The sequence below is a fragment of the Fusarium coffeatum genome, assembly GCF_003316985.1.
Source record: "Fusarium coffeatum strain FIESC_28 chromosome Unknown BRIP53273_contig_40, whole genome shotgun sequence".
NCBI classification, from domain to species: domain Eukaryota; kingdom Fungi; phylum Ascomycota; class Sordariomycetes; order Hypocreales; family Nectriaceae; genus Fusarium; species Fusarium coffeatum.
This window is the reverse complement of record NW_022157837.1, coordinates 129,188-144,253: the sequence shown is the minus strand read 5'-3', so window position 1 is coordinate 144,253 and position 15,066 is coordinate 129,188. Positions and strand designations below refer to the sequence as shown.

The following is a 15,066-nucleotide window of genomic DNA, read 5'->3' as shown; positions in this document are numbered from 1 at the left end:
GTTCCCACTCCCCCTGCTTTGCTCTCCTCTCTCTCTCTCCTCTCTTCTATTCTGTTCCTGTTTTGCTTTGTCTAAGCTCTCTATCTCGTGCTGTACCTTGCCCAACCTTTAAAACCCTCTCTTATCCCCTGAGAGAAACGTCTTGTTCCTCTAAACTTACCAATCGCATTCCCAAAGACTCCATTGCACCACCCAGCTCAGCTCCGTAATCCACCATGTCCCGCAAGAGAAAGCAAGACGAAGAGGAGGAGGAGCTCGTTTCCCTCCCTGAAGACGATGATGGTGAGGAGGAGGAAGAGTAAGTTCTATTTGCTTTTCTCTCACATGTTGTTTTCTGTGATTTTATTCGCGGACGTCTTCAATCGCCCAATCGCATGTTTGTTTGGTTGTGCGGCTGGCGCTATTCGTTGCGCAGCCTACCAAGTATGCGCGCGCCCATTTGATGTCGCATGTGCAATGAGATGCGCCTCAACGCGCTGCCGTTCAACGCGATCGCACTCATTCATACGCGATGAATTCCAATCGCATTGCATTTGACCTTCCAATTCAATCTCGGCTTGCTTCCTACGATGCCGACCCAGTGTTTTGTTCATGATGGTTGCATTGTCGCAATGACGTTTGGCTGACAGCATGCGAATAGGTACGTCTCTACCGCAGACGAAGAAGAACAAAGTGAAGAGGATGAAGATGCTGAGGAAGAAGAGGAGGAGGAGGACGACGAAGCTGATGCAAAGGGTAAGTCCTCAATGATGATGTTGGGTGGGCGTGCAATGCATGGTCGATACTCATGCATTACATCGCCCCCGATCCAACTACGCAATCCTGGCCGAGTCCTGGCCAAACTTTCGAATAGAACATATGCTGACCATGTTGTATAGCCGAGCCTCCTGTGAAGAAGCGCAAGACGGCCGAGGCGGACGCTCAAGAAGCTAATGGCGACGCCGAAGAGGAGGAAGAAGACGATGTCGATGAGGAGAGCGACCATGAAGGTGGAGCCGAACTCGAAGAGGAGGACGAGGAGGATGCTGAGGGCGACGAAGAGACTGCCGATGCCTCTGCTCCAGCTAAGGAGGGTGTCAAGGCTACTGAGGCGCCTGCTGCTACCGAGACTCCCGAAGCAAAGGCGGTCACGGCTGGTGGTGACGAGTAATACCAAAGAGGTAGCTTGTTTTGTCGTATAGCAATCGTTCCCTTTATATTATATCAAGATTCCAGCTTAGGCTCAATAATGTTTTGGTGACTGAACGAGGTGTCGTCATCGTCCATATGCATCATCGTGTTGTGTATTGGAAGAGTTGTTCGTCGTGGTGTAGTGGTGAAGTCAACAGCAACTCGTCCAGCAAAGGGAACTTGTCATGCATTTCACCCCTATATATCCCTTTCCCTAGCAAATCAGTCAACTCTTTGCAGCAAAGCACGTGCAATACGGCATAATACGGAACGCAACAAGATCTAGCCAAGGCAGATCTTTATCGTGCGTGATCTTGATCTTGATCTACCCGCGCGCAGTGTCCACTTACCGATCAACCGAAACCACGTTGTTGAAGGTACGTCAATAGTTTAATAGAAACAAGCACCTTTCAGTCTGGGGGAAGACACGAAAATAGGATGTCATGAAAAAAAGCGCGCAGGACAAAACCCCTGCCCGTGGTGTTGTTATTGGTTCATGGTTTTCGTGACTCCGCAACGGGTAGGGCTGAAGGGGAAGGTTGAGGGTTTGGCTGAGGGTCATGATGTTTATTCTTGGGGTTGAAGGGGAAAGGGGGTGTTGTCGTAGAGGACGTATCTGTTTGGTGTTTTCCCCCAGATAGAAAGGGACGAACTCTGGATGAAGATGGTGACTATGATACAGAAGTCTGAGGATAAGGTATGAAGTTGATATTCGGTAGTTACATCATCTGAACTGAGAAGACAATGTTACTCCAACAGTCAAGTTTCAATAAGAGTCTAGGGTATAGAACTCTGTAGGACTGAGATGGAGATACCTGGACTGAAGGTCTGTATGAAAGCCAAGCCAATACCACCAATGACAGAAAACGGAGGTTGCTCCTTTACCCCGGATTCTTTTACCTTCTGGAAACTAAAAGGATGACAGGCAAGGTCAAGCCAAAGCCGTTGCAGGGTGGTCTGATCTGATGCACGCCAATGTCCTTACCACGCGGTCAACTGGCAGAAGCCAAGCCTTGACAGCAGGATCTGTAAAACTATCACAACAATATTCTGACTGAAAATAAAGTTTTTCAATAGTTCTTCAGTGATGCCATAATGCTACATCGTGACACAACAAATCCCACTCTTTATTCCCATTACTCAGAAAGAGAGAGTCAGCCAACAAGAAAGACAAGACGTGGCTATGGATAACCCCCCATGAAAAAAGATGAGTCCTCGTGACCCAGCCCGCTTCAAAAAACCACAGGGCGCAAAGTAATTCTAAACATGGCCTTTTTCCACATCGTCGATCTGCATGCCTCGGCAATACTTACAGCAGGAACCCTCTTCTGTAACTCAAGCTTCACTCCCCACGGCCTCTTCCAAGGCAAACGAGATTGAGGTTAGTCAACGATACCCCATCTTGCAGGGGGGGGGATCCACTGAGTATCGTTAGCTCTGGGGATAAACTCATACCACCCCAAGTTTTTTTTGATCCTGTACATGCTTCTTTTTCGGGGTTTAAGGGGACTACATGTCTTGTAGTCTGGGGTTGATTATACTCTTTTTCGTCTTGGGAACTGACTGATTCTTTATGATAGTATTTCTGTATCCTGGGTTTGTTTCTCAGAAACCAATTGTTAACCGGACTTAACAAACCTCAGACAGTTGCTCTTACGTGGCTATTAGGTAGCCAAGGGCCCGGATTTACTAACAGAATGCCCATCCTTGACAGGTGCCAAGCCCAGCTGGCTCTTGGCCATTGGTGAAGACTCGGCAGGCGTGTAAGTTGTCACAATTTGTATTGGCCATGGCGGAATTCAACCACCATACAGTACCAGCTCCTTGACCTCATGTCATGTCTGTGCCTGTGGCACCTCTTCCTTTAAGCGAAGGATAACTTTCCCAACTTATGATGCATCACATTGGTCCATTCCATGTTCCATGTCCCCTTATCCATGCTCAATCTTCAGGTCCCGTCTTCTCCGGTCACGGCCTCACAGTCCGTGTGTTCTTACTCTGTACGGCTCTTACTTCTTGCAGTTCCAGTTGCAGTTGCAGGTGTCGTAATCGAATCCAATCTGTTGTTGGGCCCGGGCTTTCTTCTCTCTTTTCTTACTTTGGCACCATCCCCACCCCCCGCCAGGCCAGGCCAGGCTTGTTCTTTTCTTTGCTACACGAGTCGTTGGATCTTGTTATGCATGGAGGTGGTGGTAGTTTCGAGTAATACCGTACTTATCCTTGGCGCTTCAATTTGGGCACCGGGTGCTGGGTCCAAAGAGAAAAAATTAAAAACGTAGTATATAAAGGGGACGTCCTTCAGCCCCAAGTCTCAAGTTGTGAACCTGCTCTGTAAACCCCGGGTCTTCCGTCCTTTACTTCCCTCAAGCCGAGTAAACAGCAGAACCTCAAAGACGAAGAAGAAGGAAAAGGAAGAAACCGCACAACACACACAACAAGAGAAACAGAGTAGCTACGTTATGGCTTGTGGCTTGTCGACAGCAAAAGACAACCGACCAGCCTCGAGACTACGAGTCTGCCGCCTTCTTAACTGCCTATAACAAGAACCCCCCCTTCTTTATACCTATCTTTTTATACACCTCTTATACTACAGATCAGCATAGAGAGAAGAAAACCGAGAAAACCTCTTCGGGAACAGTTGTGCCAAAAACTCCCCTTCCGTGATGACGGGGTTCAAGGACAACCTCGTGCTAGTTCTAGTATTTGCGGATAACCGTTAAACAAAAAGCCATGATGATGAGCTCAAACTTCCTCGAGACCTCCGGCGACGGAGACGGAGCTGCGCGCTTCGGACGCATGCCCGACGATTGGATGAACGGCATTGATACTACTACCATGCCCTTCTCCGGCCTGGACGCTCCATACGAGGCTTCTACAGTAAGTGCGCCCTCTTACTACCCAGCTCAACTCAAGAGAGACATATCTAACCAAAGTGTCAGCAGCAGAACCCTCTTCAGTCTCCAGAGACGCCTAGTCTCGATAACACCGTCTTCCCTTCCCCCTTGACAGACCTTGCCTACCTTGATCGCTCCTTCGGAGACTTCTCCTCCAATTATGCCATCCATCCTACAACGCCTGGACAATTCCCAGTCCATCCGCCTCACCGTACCTCATCCACCTTCTCCGAAGGCTACGACCTGTCCTCCGCTAGTCCATCCCTCGGCCCTGTCTGGCCTGCTCATGTCTCCCCAGCGGCGACCTTCCTCCCTACGCCGCCCATGCCAGACGATCTTTCAGCCGCCTCGTCTTCGCCGGAGGAAGAAGACAACCAGGATGACGACGACTACGATGATGACTCGTCGGAGCCCGCAAGCAAGAAGCGCAAGCGTTCTACGGCAAACAAGATAACAAAAACAAAGGGTAAAGACGCCCCCAAGCGTAACCCCACGCAGCTGCGCACCGCTTCTCGTGCTCCCAAGAAGCGCGGCGCTGCAGCTGCTCAGCCTCGACATCCTAGCGAGACGTCAGAGGAAGTCAAGGCGCGGGCTGCTCACAACCAGGTCGAGCAGCAATACCGCAAGCGTCTCAACACTCACTTTGAGCGTCTGCTCGCTGTCCTACCCCCTCCAGGTACAGAAGGCGGCATCGCCAACGATCGACGAGTGAGCAAAGCCGAGGTACTTGACCTTGCGCGCGAAAGAATTCGTGCGCTTGAGAAGCAGACCTCGAGACTTGAGAGGGAGAGACGGGAGCTCCGAGGAAGAATTGCTCCCGATGGAAGGAGAGTTTTAGTTTAGATGATGTATGTTCGATATAAACAGGAGTGTGGTATTGGAAAAGGGGGTATAAGGATTGGGGCGTACGATGGATATATGACGGCGAATAAGGAACAAACACAAAAAAATGGCGAGTTTAAACAAAAAAGACTAGAAAAGCACAAAAACAGGTATCTTTCGGATTGGAAGGGTTAGGTTTATGTCAAGGACGGACTATGGTTAATGGGTTTGGATGGAGTTGTTGTCCGTTCTACAGTAAATGGGTTGGTTACTGGAAGGGTTTATGTTGGTTCAGTGTCTTTATCCTATAGGAGGTCAGGGCTACTTAGGAGTAACACAGGACTTTTTTCTCCTCCCGATTTGCATCTCGATGACAATCGCCTGGATTAATGATATGTGCTTTGCATGATGAAGTCACCTCAGCCTACTAGTTAATGTATTAAAAGGCCAACTTCGATCCGAGACGGTGTTAAAGGATGAGTGGTTCTACCTGGCATCGACCGTTTCACACATTTGCGACATTCGGACATACACATAACATGTGCAGCTATCTCTGTAAGAACTTGAAAGGACTTGATCGTGAGTATATCCAAGATGGGTTTATCCTTGGCGGCGGCCACGGTCTCAATAGCAACATTATCCCAGCTCACAACAAAAGGTTACTAACCATGGCCCATTGAGTAAATTGAGATCTCCTGACCTTCATTAAACCACTAACACCAAGCGGCACCTTCACCCTCAGGTCTCAACATAGACGACTAGATGCTAGCTATCGACTTCGGACCATGGGATAACCACCGCTTACAAGCCGCAAAGGCCGCAGAGGCCGCAAACGTAACTCGCCGCGCTGGCTACCGCTACATCGACACCGCCCTCGCCTACAGGGACGAACGCGAAGTAAGAATCGGCATCCACGTCTCTGGCGTCGCAGGTGAAAAGGGCTGGGTATCTGTAAAGCTCTGAAACAACTGGCACAAGCGCACCCGTGAATGTCTTGAGAAGAGTTTGAAGAATTTGGGGCCAAAGGGTTTCGACATGTACTTCATTTACTGGCCCTGATCTCTCAAAATATCCACACGAAAGGCTATTTGTGCACAGAAGAGTGTCACCCCCCCCAGAAACGAGCCCAACTTTGACTTGGACGGACGGGAGCAGACTGATTATCGAATGACAGTGAGAGATAGCATCAAGGAGCAGTTCAGCCGTTGGTGATGCGTTCCCTGGAGATGATGAGTAAAGGTTCAGAGTAGGATAAAGAATGCACAATTTGGTTGAAGTTCTTATAGATTGATAGCAGGAAAACTTGCACGAAGGGTATCAGATGTATAAATGAACAAGACTTGGCAAAAATGCTGGACCAATGAGGTTACAAGATGTAGATCTTCAACTCTCATAGCTTAGCCTTTTCCTCTTTTTGAGATTCTTCTTCCTCCTCCTCCTTCATCACAGCAGCAATACTCTGCCTAAACTCTTCTGCCAGCACAACTGCCTCATCATCATCCAGCTCCTCCCTCTTTCCCCTTCCAAACATAGTGAAGCTCTCACTAAATCGTCCACTAGCTCTTATCTCCGGTCGCGGGATGATATGGAAGTGCATGTGCGGCACGACCTGCGCTGCTGCGGCGCCATTGTTCTGCACCACGTTCCAATCCTCTATACCAGTTGCTCGCGCCATAGCTTTTGATAGAATACGTAGATAACGACCTAGATGAGCGGACTCTGAAGCCGTGACATCGCTTAGCTTGGGACGATGTGGTCGCGTGCAGAGAAGAAGATGACCTCGGCTCAGAGGTAGGATGTCGAGAAAGGCGACGAGAACAGGCGTTGAAAGAACAATAAATGAAGCGGGCGAGACGAGCTCGGGATTTATGAGTGAAGATGTTGATGGTGGTGGATTTAAGGGGTCAAAAGGCTCATAAATTGAAGAGATCATGCAGAAGGGGCATGTTGCTGTTGGAGGAGGAGCCGAAGGGTCAAACATGGCAGCCGAATTATGAGCTGTATCTCGAGATGGTTATTATCTAGAAAGAAGAGAAGTGAGATAATCGTAGGCGTCAAAGTTTGTAATGTCGCAAGATCATGAATGAAAGAAATTTGATGAGATCCAGGAACCGAGGTTGAGTTGAGATGAGATGAGATCGGATGCAATCATGATTGACCAGGGCAGTCCAGGGATTGGAGATCGAGACTGGGGTCGATTTTAGTGCATTTAGTGGATGTTTTCTCGCTGTGGGGTGCTTGAAACTGCCGCTACTGTAACTTGACTCCATCTTGTTTCTTGATCAGACTGGCAAGGGAACCACGTGGTGATGTTGAATGTGTATGAATCACATCAATCGAGAGGCTTGGTGTATGCTACCGGGACCTTGACTCTATCGAGCTCAGCACTGAGAGGTACGCCTCTGCACCATCTGATCCAGCAGTTCAAACCTTAACTCCTGGACCTTCACTTGAGATCTCTGACGTATTACTTGTCACCTCAGAAGAAACATCAAGACCATGCCAGAGGCTATACAAGCTAGAAAGAATTGGAATTGTGTTATAACTCAACAGAGAGCTCATGAACACAGCTTGAGTTGAGACGGAACCTGTCAAGTACCTGCTCAAGGCCAACATCAGACACAGTAATTAGAAGAAACATCAGAACGAGAAGACGGGTTGTTATTTATGACAGTATGAGTACATAACTAGGACAATAAGCAAGAAGATCAACAGAGGACTATCACTAGCATGTGCATTACACGACCGTTCCTGAACGATGCATCTCATCCATGTGAAGGTTGATCAGATAGCGAGGTACGTACCTAAAGTACCTCCCCACCGCCCAAATACTGCCGTCCAAACTTTCCCATCACCGCCCTCACGCCCAAAGCACCTCCAATCTTTTCCTTCACCACCAAACCACCCCCATCAACCAACCAAACAAACCACCACACAACCTCAAAATGCCTCGCGAAGAATACCAAGTCCCTACCGCCTCCACCGGCCAGCGCGGCGGCACCCGCGACGACCATCAGGTCCGCCACGTCATGGCCTACATCTGCGGCGACTGCGGAGGCAGCGTCACCCTCGGCAAGGACGCTCTCGTCGCGTGCCCTCACTGCGCCGGTCGCATTCTCTACAAGGAGCGAACCAAGCGGTAAATAGCCCTTTGTTCACGTTCACGAGCGTGTTACTAATTACGACAATAGCATGGTTCAGTTCGAGGCCCGATAGAGAATACCCGATTTTTGATTACAAAGCGAAAGAGAAAAACCTTGCAAGAGCTCAAGCATGGGGATGTGTGGATATCATGATTATAATCGAGACGGGAGTTTGGGGGTCTGGGAATTACGTTGAAATGAAAAATAGACAATGCGACACGGTTTGCGCATGACAATGACACAAGTCTGCGTGATTACTTCTTTGTTCATTTTCCATTTGAGTCGCCTTGCGAACATCTAACCTGCAAATACCATGTGAACCGAGCAAATCCTGATTATACCCCTAAAACGCCACTATATGCTTCTCTTTTTTCCATCATTGCCTTTGAGTGTAAAGGTACTTTGCGAAACTTGCATCCGCCATGACGGAATCATCCTGGTCTCCCATAGCTTGCTGGTATCGGTCTTGAAGACCTTGCTTCTGAGCCTCCTCGTCAGAATCGGTGTCATCGCCATCATCGTCGCTGGCAACATCGGCCTCGTCCTCTTCCTTGGCTACTGGCAGACCACCAACTGACATGCCCTGCATCATCTTATCCAGCTCCTTCTCACGAGTGGCCTTCTTTTGCTCCTCGCGCTCTGCCTTCCTTCGCTCAAGCTCGGGGAGGTAGTCACGCAGGAATTCCTCCCTCTTCTCCTCGACAGCCTCAAAGAACTCATCTACACCAGTACCCAATCGTGAACTTACACCGACAACACTGAGATGGGCGTAGAATTCCTCCAGCATGAGACTCATCGAGTTGAGCAGACTGCCCATGTATCCGCTGCCACCATGGCCACCGCCCTCAACACCACCCAGCTCGTCTGACTCCTCATCCTTTCGTAGAGCCTCCTGGAAAGCCTCAAAGTCGGTCATCCACTCCTTCGCAAATTCAGCATCCTTGACATCAGTCTTGTTGAAGACCAGAATCATGGGAAGCTTGGTCTTGTAGAGAATAGAGCAGGCGTAAAGCATGTTGGACATGAATGTCGAGGTAGACGCAGTTCGAGGGGTATCGATAACATATGCGATAACTGTAGGGAAAGAAGACGCAAGCGACTCGAGGAGAATAGTTCCAGAGGCGGACCAGACAAAGACTTCGATCTGTCCGGGCGTGTCGACAAGAATTCTATCAATAGGTTTGCGATCGGGCTTCTCGGGATCGGGCTGGGCGCGCTTCTCGAGCAGGTTGACGATCTGATCGACCTTTGTAGCGAAGAGGTTAAGAGAAGTCAAAATTCCACCGTTGGGGCCAAGGTTGTATTGCTTCATGACCTCTTCGTAGTTGACCGAATCGCGGATATCGATGTTAGACTCGAAAGGCACCGACAAAACGGCAGGATCGAGGTTAATGACATATGGAGGAGTGTCGTTCTGGTGAAGATGAGCGTTGATGCGTCGCATAAAGGTAGTCTTTCCAGATCCTAGACACAGTTAGACATAGAGATGCGCAGCGACCAGTGCTGTACTTACCAGCCATGCCGACGCAGACAATGGCGACAGGAGGCTTGTTTGCCTGGGGGGCTTCGCCACCGGTTGCAGAGGACTCGGCCATGATGTATTATTTGTTTAGTATGTGGAGGGAGGGTTTCGGGGATTAGATCTTGAGTTGGTAGGTAAACAGAGCTGGGTGTTGAAGGAATGAAAAGTGACGAAATGGAGACACTCAAAATTTTGGGCGCGGTCAACGTTGATGTGGATGCCCCGCGCGGGGTCATTCGCTGAGACAATGATTGAACCCAGAGACAGCTGAATAAGCTGAAAGGTCTGAAACTTATTTACAGTTCTTAATTTCTATGTATTAATATTATACTGTCTAGACGTCACTGTTGTGTTAACCATACGTATGTAAACTCTTGTGGACAACTGGAGGCGGTAAATGGAACTTGATTTTGTAAAAGCTCTGACTTGCAGAACAAAGACAAAGAAAGATGCACATATCCGTCCAAGGCTATTGAGATACGCAATGCCAGTAACCCAGCAGTAGTCGAAGAATATTAATCGAAAATCTTTCAATGGTGTTATCTACAGCTATTCATTTCCATACAAGCTCATGGACTTCATATCGACATCGCAAAAAGTCCCTTGCAATGGATGGAGACCAAGAAAACCGGCCCCACCCAAGTTCTCGGTGAAGCCCCCACATGGATCCGGCATCCCACCCTTCACCTTGAAAAAAAGTTGTCCAGCATTTGATAGGCGTCGGATCTTTTACATCTTCAACACCAACCAACTATCACAACATCCTCTCTTTTTTGACAGCCTACCTTACCGGAGGCCTAATCGCAAATAATATTTAAATCAATTACAAGACCCATTGACGCTCTAACCTATTCAAAATGGCCGCCGACGAATCCCAAATGCCCTTTATTCGCAACCTCGCTTCAAGCGGTTCGTCCAACCTATCTCTTCTCTTTTAGGACCATATAGCTAACTCTTGACAGATCGCAAACTTCGTACAGCTTCTCTAGAGACCCTCACAACATTCCTCTCCTCCCGCTCATCCCTCTCCGACATCGACGCCCAGAAGCTCTGGAAAGGACTCTTCTACGCCCTCTGGATGACCGACCGTCCTCTCCCCCAGCAGCGTCTCGCAACCGACCTCGGAAACCTCCTCTTCACCCTCAAGCCCGTCTGCGCCATCCCTTGGCTGCGCGCCTTCTGGACCGTCCTCGGCCAGCAGTGGACCGATATCGACGTGCTCCGCCTGGAAAAGTTTCTTCTCCTCGTCCGTCGCGTTTTCGCCTCGCATGTTCGTTTCGTGAGGGAGCGCGGCTGGATGGATGGTGATGTTGAGGCCATTGTGGGTGTTCTCGCCGAGTTCCCCTTTGATAAGGAGGGTGACTTGCGAAAGAACCCTCTGGGTATTAGACTGCATGCGCTGGATATCTGGGTTGATGAGTTGGAGCGCGAGCAAGCGCTGGAGCAGCCTGAGGGTGAGGCCTTTGTTAAGAGCTTGGGGGATGTTGTTATTGCGCTGAAGAGGTGTCCTATCAAGCCTGTGAGGGAGCGCGCCGCTGATAGCTACGAGGACGAGAGGTTGCCATGGGTCCAGGCTGGTAGCGGTGATGAGGAGGAGGATGACGATGAGTGGGGTGGTATTGACGATTAAAAGACCAGAGTTTTGCAGGCGCATGGCGTTGGGATATGGAAAAATGCATTGCGGTTTAGAGCCGCTTTCTTTATACGTGGGCTAGAGGTTGATACCACCTGAAAATATCATCACCATCTATTGTCATTACTATTAAATGAATGCGAGAATGCGACTTCAAACGCCTGCTTGGGATATCTATTTCGTAGTAACGTGAAGCGACTTAATTACATACTGAGCCAACACTCTTATCAACGCAGAGTGGACACATTACCAGACCCTCTGGTCTCCTCCAACAGTTTCATCCAGATCGTCTGTCATTTCATAGCCCATTTCCCTTGCTTCCTGCTTTCGCTCTTGTTCCCGTCGTGCTTGTCGCCACGCATCCCATTTGGCTCGTTGCTCTGCAGTCTGAACTCGAGGTTTCACAAGACCTTTCTTGCGGAGTCGTCGACGATGCTGTCGCTTTTGTTCAAACGAGAGTCGGCTGACGTCGATGTCGGTGATGTCGCGATCGTAAAACACATCCTTTATGTCTGCGAACCAATCACTGACTTCCTCCTGAACTTGTCCGGCTAGGATACGACCACGGCCACCAGTGGTCCATTGGTCCAGCTTCACGGGTATAGCGTTGCCAAAGGTAGGATCGTTGATGGACCAGACGCAGGGAGTACCACTGCAGCGGGTAGGACGACAGAACTGGGTGCACATGGCAGACTCAAGAGCATACCAAGAACCCAAGAGGAAAAGGATAAGACCGAGAAGGGTGAAGCGGAAGAATGGTTTGCGATGGTAAAGTTGTGGAACAGGAAATTGGACGTAAGACACTGTTCTGGTATCGGGGTGCGAGATGTAGGCGGGGCCTGTGCTGTGCTTATCGAGGAGGGTAGCCATTTTTTCAGGGACCGGCTCGGGCTTGATAGTCTCGAGGAGATTCTTCTCAACCGGCTCTTCCTTCGGTATCTTCAACGCCGTTGATTTGTCCTCGACAGATTTGTTCTCTGCTGCTTTGTCGGCGGCCTTGTTCTTTGTGCTGACTTGATCAGAGAGACGTTCAATGCCCCTTGCAGCAGTGTGAATGCCGTAGAGGCTACTTTTGAGGGTATTGTTCATGCGCGTGAGTCGATCCAGATCGGAGTTATCGTTGGTCTGAAGATCGATCTGGTTGGTGCGTGTGTTGAGTTTGGTGTCAAGTTCCAAACTGAAGTCGTCGTCAAAGGATGAGTCTTGCGGCAGCTTATCGAGAAGAGCCTCGACCTCTCGAGATGGGGCTTTGCGACCGAGTATAACCTCTTCAAGATCGTCTAAAGTGGAATCCTCGATGTGATGTGTACGTTGAAGTTCTTTTAGATCGTCTTTCACTGTCGGAAGCCTTGCCGAGTTTTTAAGTGTACCTTTGCGACGTGAAAGAGAACGAGTGCGCCGTCTCCTCGGCCCACTTGACGAAGTCTTGGTGGTTGGTTTGTCGTCTGTCCCAGGATCTGATGCTGTGTCCCTATCGCTACTATCCGTTGAACGCTCCGTCCTCCTGTCACGGAACGATGCAGACCTTGGTCGCAGCGGTCTTTCTTCCCTTTTTGGCTTTTGTTTGTCCTTTAAATCAAATTTCTCGACCTTTACCGTCGCAGGCGTTTCCACGTATGCGCCCGTGATCTTAGGCGTGGGCATAGTAAGGGGATCCGGCTTCGGAGGTCGAGGTGTTGCCTCCACATCCTTCTCATCTTCAGATTCGACATCCGAAGGTGCCTTTACAGACCCTTTCTCAGACTGATTATCGCCAGGCGCAAATAAATTGGCTTCCGCTTCGAGGCGGGCTGTAGGATCGGCCTCAGAATTCATGGATTTCTTGCTTTTAGCAGAGGTAGAACGACTTCGAGGCAGACCGACAAATCCAACAGTAGGTTTTGAATCAGAGTCGTTTGAGCGATGTTGACGATTTCGAAAGCCATTGCCGGTTGAAGGTTGGGGAATTGTTGATGCAGTGTCTGTTTTGGTATCCAGGGGCAATGGCACGGGTTTGTCAGTGTCGGGCACCTGCCGCGGCTCATTTTCTGGCGCAGGGCTGGAACTGGCAGCTCTGGCCAGGCGTCGCAACAGGTCTCGGGAGTCAGTACGCCTGTGCGACAAGTCAGGTCGCGCACGATCTTCGTCGTTCTTCGAATCCCCGTTCTCTTTTGGTCGCGCTTCTGCATTTTCTCGCTGTGACTTGTATATCGTCACAGGTGTATCGGGTATCCGCTCACCAACCGTCTCAAAAGCAGATTTCGGCCGAGTCGGCGGCTCCTGGGTTTCGATTTCGGCATTAGACTTCGTCTCTGGGACCATTCCTCGGCTCGTTTGTGGTCGATTCTCTTCTGGCGAACGTGAGCGACTCATTGCATTTTGCTCGCGAATCTCGTCCAACCTAATTGAAGCCATTGATCTTCTTGGGAGACCGTTAACTTCCCGTTGTCGGATGGCGTCTAACTTAGTATTTCTCGGTCTCGGCGCATTGCGATCAGGGATAGGTATTTGATGTTCGACCTGCTCCTCTCGCGCTCGAATCTCGTCAATCTTTGTATTGTGAGATCGCGATGAATCGACAGGAAGATCGCTTCCTGTCTTGACCTCTCGTGACCATATTTCATCGAGTTTAGTGTTGCGCGCTCCAGGAGTTGCCACTCTCGTCCGCGAGTTGATATCAACCTCACTGCCCTCGTCAAAATGAATTCGATTTGCGAAGGGACGCGCACCCATCCGAATTCTTGGACTATCCGATATTTGTAGTTCTCCGGCCGTAAAGTCATCATCCACCTCCCATGCGAAACTCTTTTCAGGGGACGCCTTGGCTGGCTCAGCTGGTTCCGTATTGGCTGGTTCGTTTTGACCATCAGCGCCCTCAATTGATGGCAATAGGTCCTCTATACCAGGGACGAGTTCTGGAATTCGTCCTTGTTTTGTCAAGTCGTCTTTCGAGGGCATTTGTCTCAATCCGCCCCAATTTGAACCCGGCCGTGGTATTCCACTTGCGCTTTCTGGTCGAGCTATCCCAGCTGCACTTCCTGGTCGGTTCTCAGCCTGCACCCCATTGGTGAGAGCATTGGGCTCTGGCGTAGGTTTCTTATTCCCAAACGACAGTCCTGCCCTTGACTTTCCGTAAAAGCTACGCTCTCGTGGTGATGCTGTCTTGTCGGGGGATTTCTTTATCTCGGGTATTCTTGACGCTGCGAGCGACCCTCGCGAAAAAGGTCGGCTCGGCGCTTTTGTATCGAGATGAGATTGGTTATGGTTGAACAGCTGCCGCACCTGACTCTCGTCTCCTTGATTTCGTTCACGCCAGGCTCGCGGCGCCGGGCTTGGCGACGCATCGACAGCTTGGGTTCCGTCGCTATCGTCCTCGATCTCTCTGGCAGCTAGAGCAAACGCATCGGACATGGAGAGTCGCTTCCGGGCAGACGCAGAGAATTTCGGTGTAGGTAGCTTGCTGTCGCGTGACCCAATGCTGCCATTACTTCCCCTCCTATCATAATCGGATGCCATCGATCGCGCGAATCCATTGCTTCGTATACTAGAGCCAAGCCTCGAATTGTTCTGCGCTTCGTTTTCCTTATTCCTGTCGTTTCCCCTCGGTGGGTTACTTCCAAAAAGTGGTTTCCTCCCATTCTTGTCCACAATAAGCTGACTCGACCGCTCGAGCAGTGAACTTCTGTCGCGATCCATTGTGTGAGGTGATTTCGTATGTGATTATATGTAGTAGTCCAATGTTTTTCGATAGCACATTATCTGTCGTGTTGGACGGCGGCGCGTTTATTGCATCGCGACAGTGATTCAGACAGACAAGTCGAAAAGCAGCTGAACTAGTCGCTAGAAGTCGAGGTCGTACAAAGGTATGTATGGGAATAGCAAGTAAATATTGGACAGGGTATC

The 15,066-nt window shown here is 49.8% G+C and overlaps 7 protein-coding genes across 7 annotated transcripts; 4 read left to right on the top strand and 3 right to left on the bottom strand.

Annotated features, from left to right (window-relative positions):
* Positions 1–215: 215 nt before the first annotated feature.
* FIESC28_01719 (uncharacterized protein) lies at positions 216–1,150 on the top strand (the record flags this gene model as incomplete). Its single annotated transcript, XM_031155869.1, has 3 exons — positions 216–298; positions 641–735; positions 879–1,150. The coding sequence occupies 3 exons, from the start codon at positions 216–218 to the stop codon at positions 1,148–1,150; spliced, it is 450 nt and encodes a 149-aa protein (XP_031020072.1).
* Positions 1,151–3,903: 2,753 nt separating this feature from the next.
* On the top strand, positions 3,904–5,849 carry FIESC28_01718 (uncharacterized protein; the record flags this gene model as incomplete). Its single annotated transcript, XM_031155868.1, has 3 exons — positions 3,904–4,047; positions 4,110–4,895; positions 5,649–5,849. The coding sequence occupies 3 exons, from the start codon at positions 3,904–3,906 to the stop codon at positions 5,847–5,849; spliced, it is 1,131 nt and encodes a 376-aa protein (XP_031020071.1).
* A 427-nt stretch (positions 5,850–6,276) lies between these two features.
* FIESC28_01717 (uncharacterized protein) lies at positions 6,277–6,867 on the bottom strand (the record flags this gene model as incomplete). Its single annotated transcript, XM_031155867.1, has 1 exon — positions 6,277–6,867. One exon carries the CDS (start codon positions 6,865–6,867, stop codon positions 6,277–6,279), a length of 591 nt encoding a protein of 196 aa, XP_031020070.1.
* Positions 6,868–7,831: 964 nt separating this feature from the next.
* Positions 7,832–8,102, top strand: FIESC28_01716 (uncharacterized protein; the record flags this gene model as incomplete). The annotated part of the gene is made up of 2 exons (XM_031155866.1): positions 7,832–8,025; positions 8,078–8,102. The coding sequence occupies 2 exons, from the start codon at positions 7,832–7,834 to the stop codon at positions 8,100–8,102; spliced, it is 219 nt and encodes a 72-aa protein (XP_031020069.1).
* A 303-nt stretch (positions 8,103–8,405) lies between these two features.
* Positions 8,406–9,624, bottom strand: FIESC28_01715 (uncharacterized protein; the record flags this gene model as incomplete). Its single annotated transcript, XM_031155865.1, has 2 exons — positions 8,406–9,493; positions 9,543–9,624. 2 exons carry the CDS (start codon positions 9,622–9,624, stop codon positions 8,406–8,408), a joined length of 1,170 nt encoding a protein of 389 aa, XP_031020068.1.
* A 784-nt stretch (positions 9,625–10,408) lies between these two features.
* On the top strand, positions 10,409–11,181 carry FIESC28_01714 (uncharacterized protein; the record flags this gene model as incomplete). Its single annotated transcript, XM_031155864.1, has 2 exons — positions 10,409–10,460; positions 10,514–11,181. 2 exons carry the CDS (start codon positions 10,409–10,411, stop codon positions 11,179–11,181), a joined length of 720 nt encoding a protein of 239 aa, XP_031020067.1.
* Positions 11,182–11,430: 249 nt separating this feature from the next.
* Positions 11,431–14,859, bottom strand: FIESC28_01713 (uncharacterized protein; the record flags this gene model as incomplete). The annotated part of the gene is made up of 1 exon (XM_031155863.1): positions 11,431–14,859. The coding sequence occupies one exon, from the start codon at positions 14,857–14,859 to the stop codon at positions 11,431–11,433; it is 3,429 nt and encodes a 1,142-aa protein (XP_031020066.1).
* Positions 14,860–15,066: the final 207 nt, after the last annotated feature.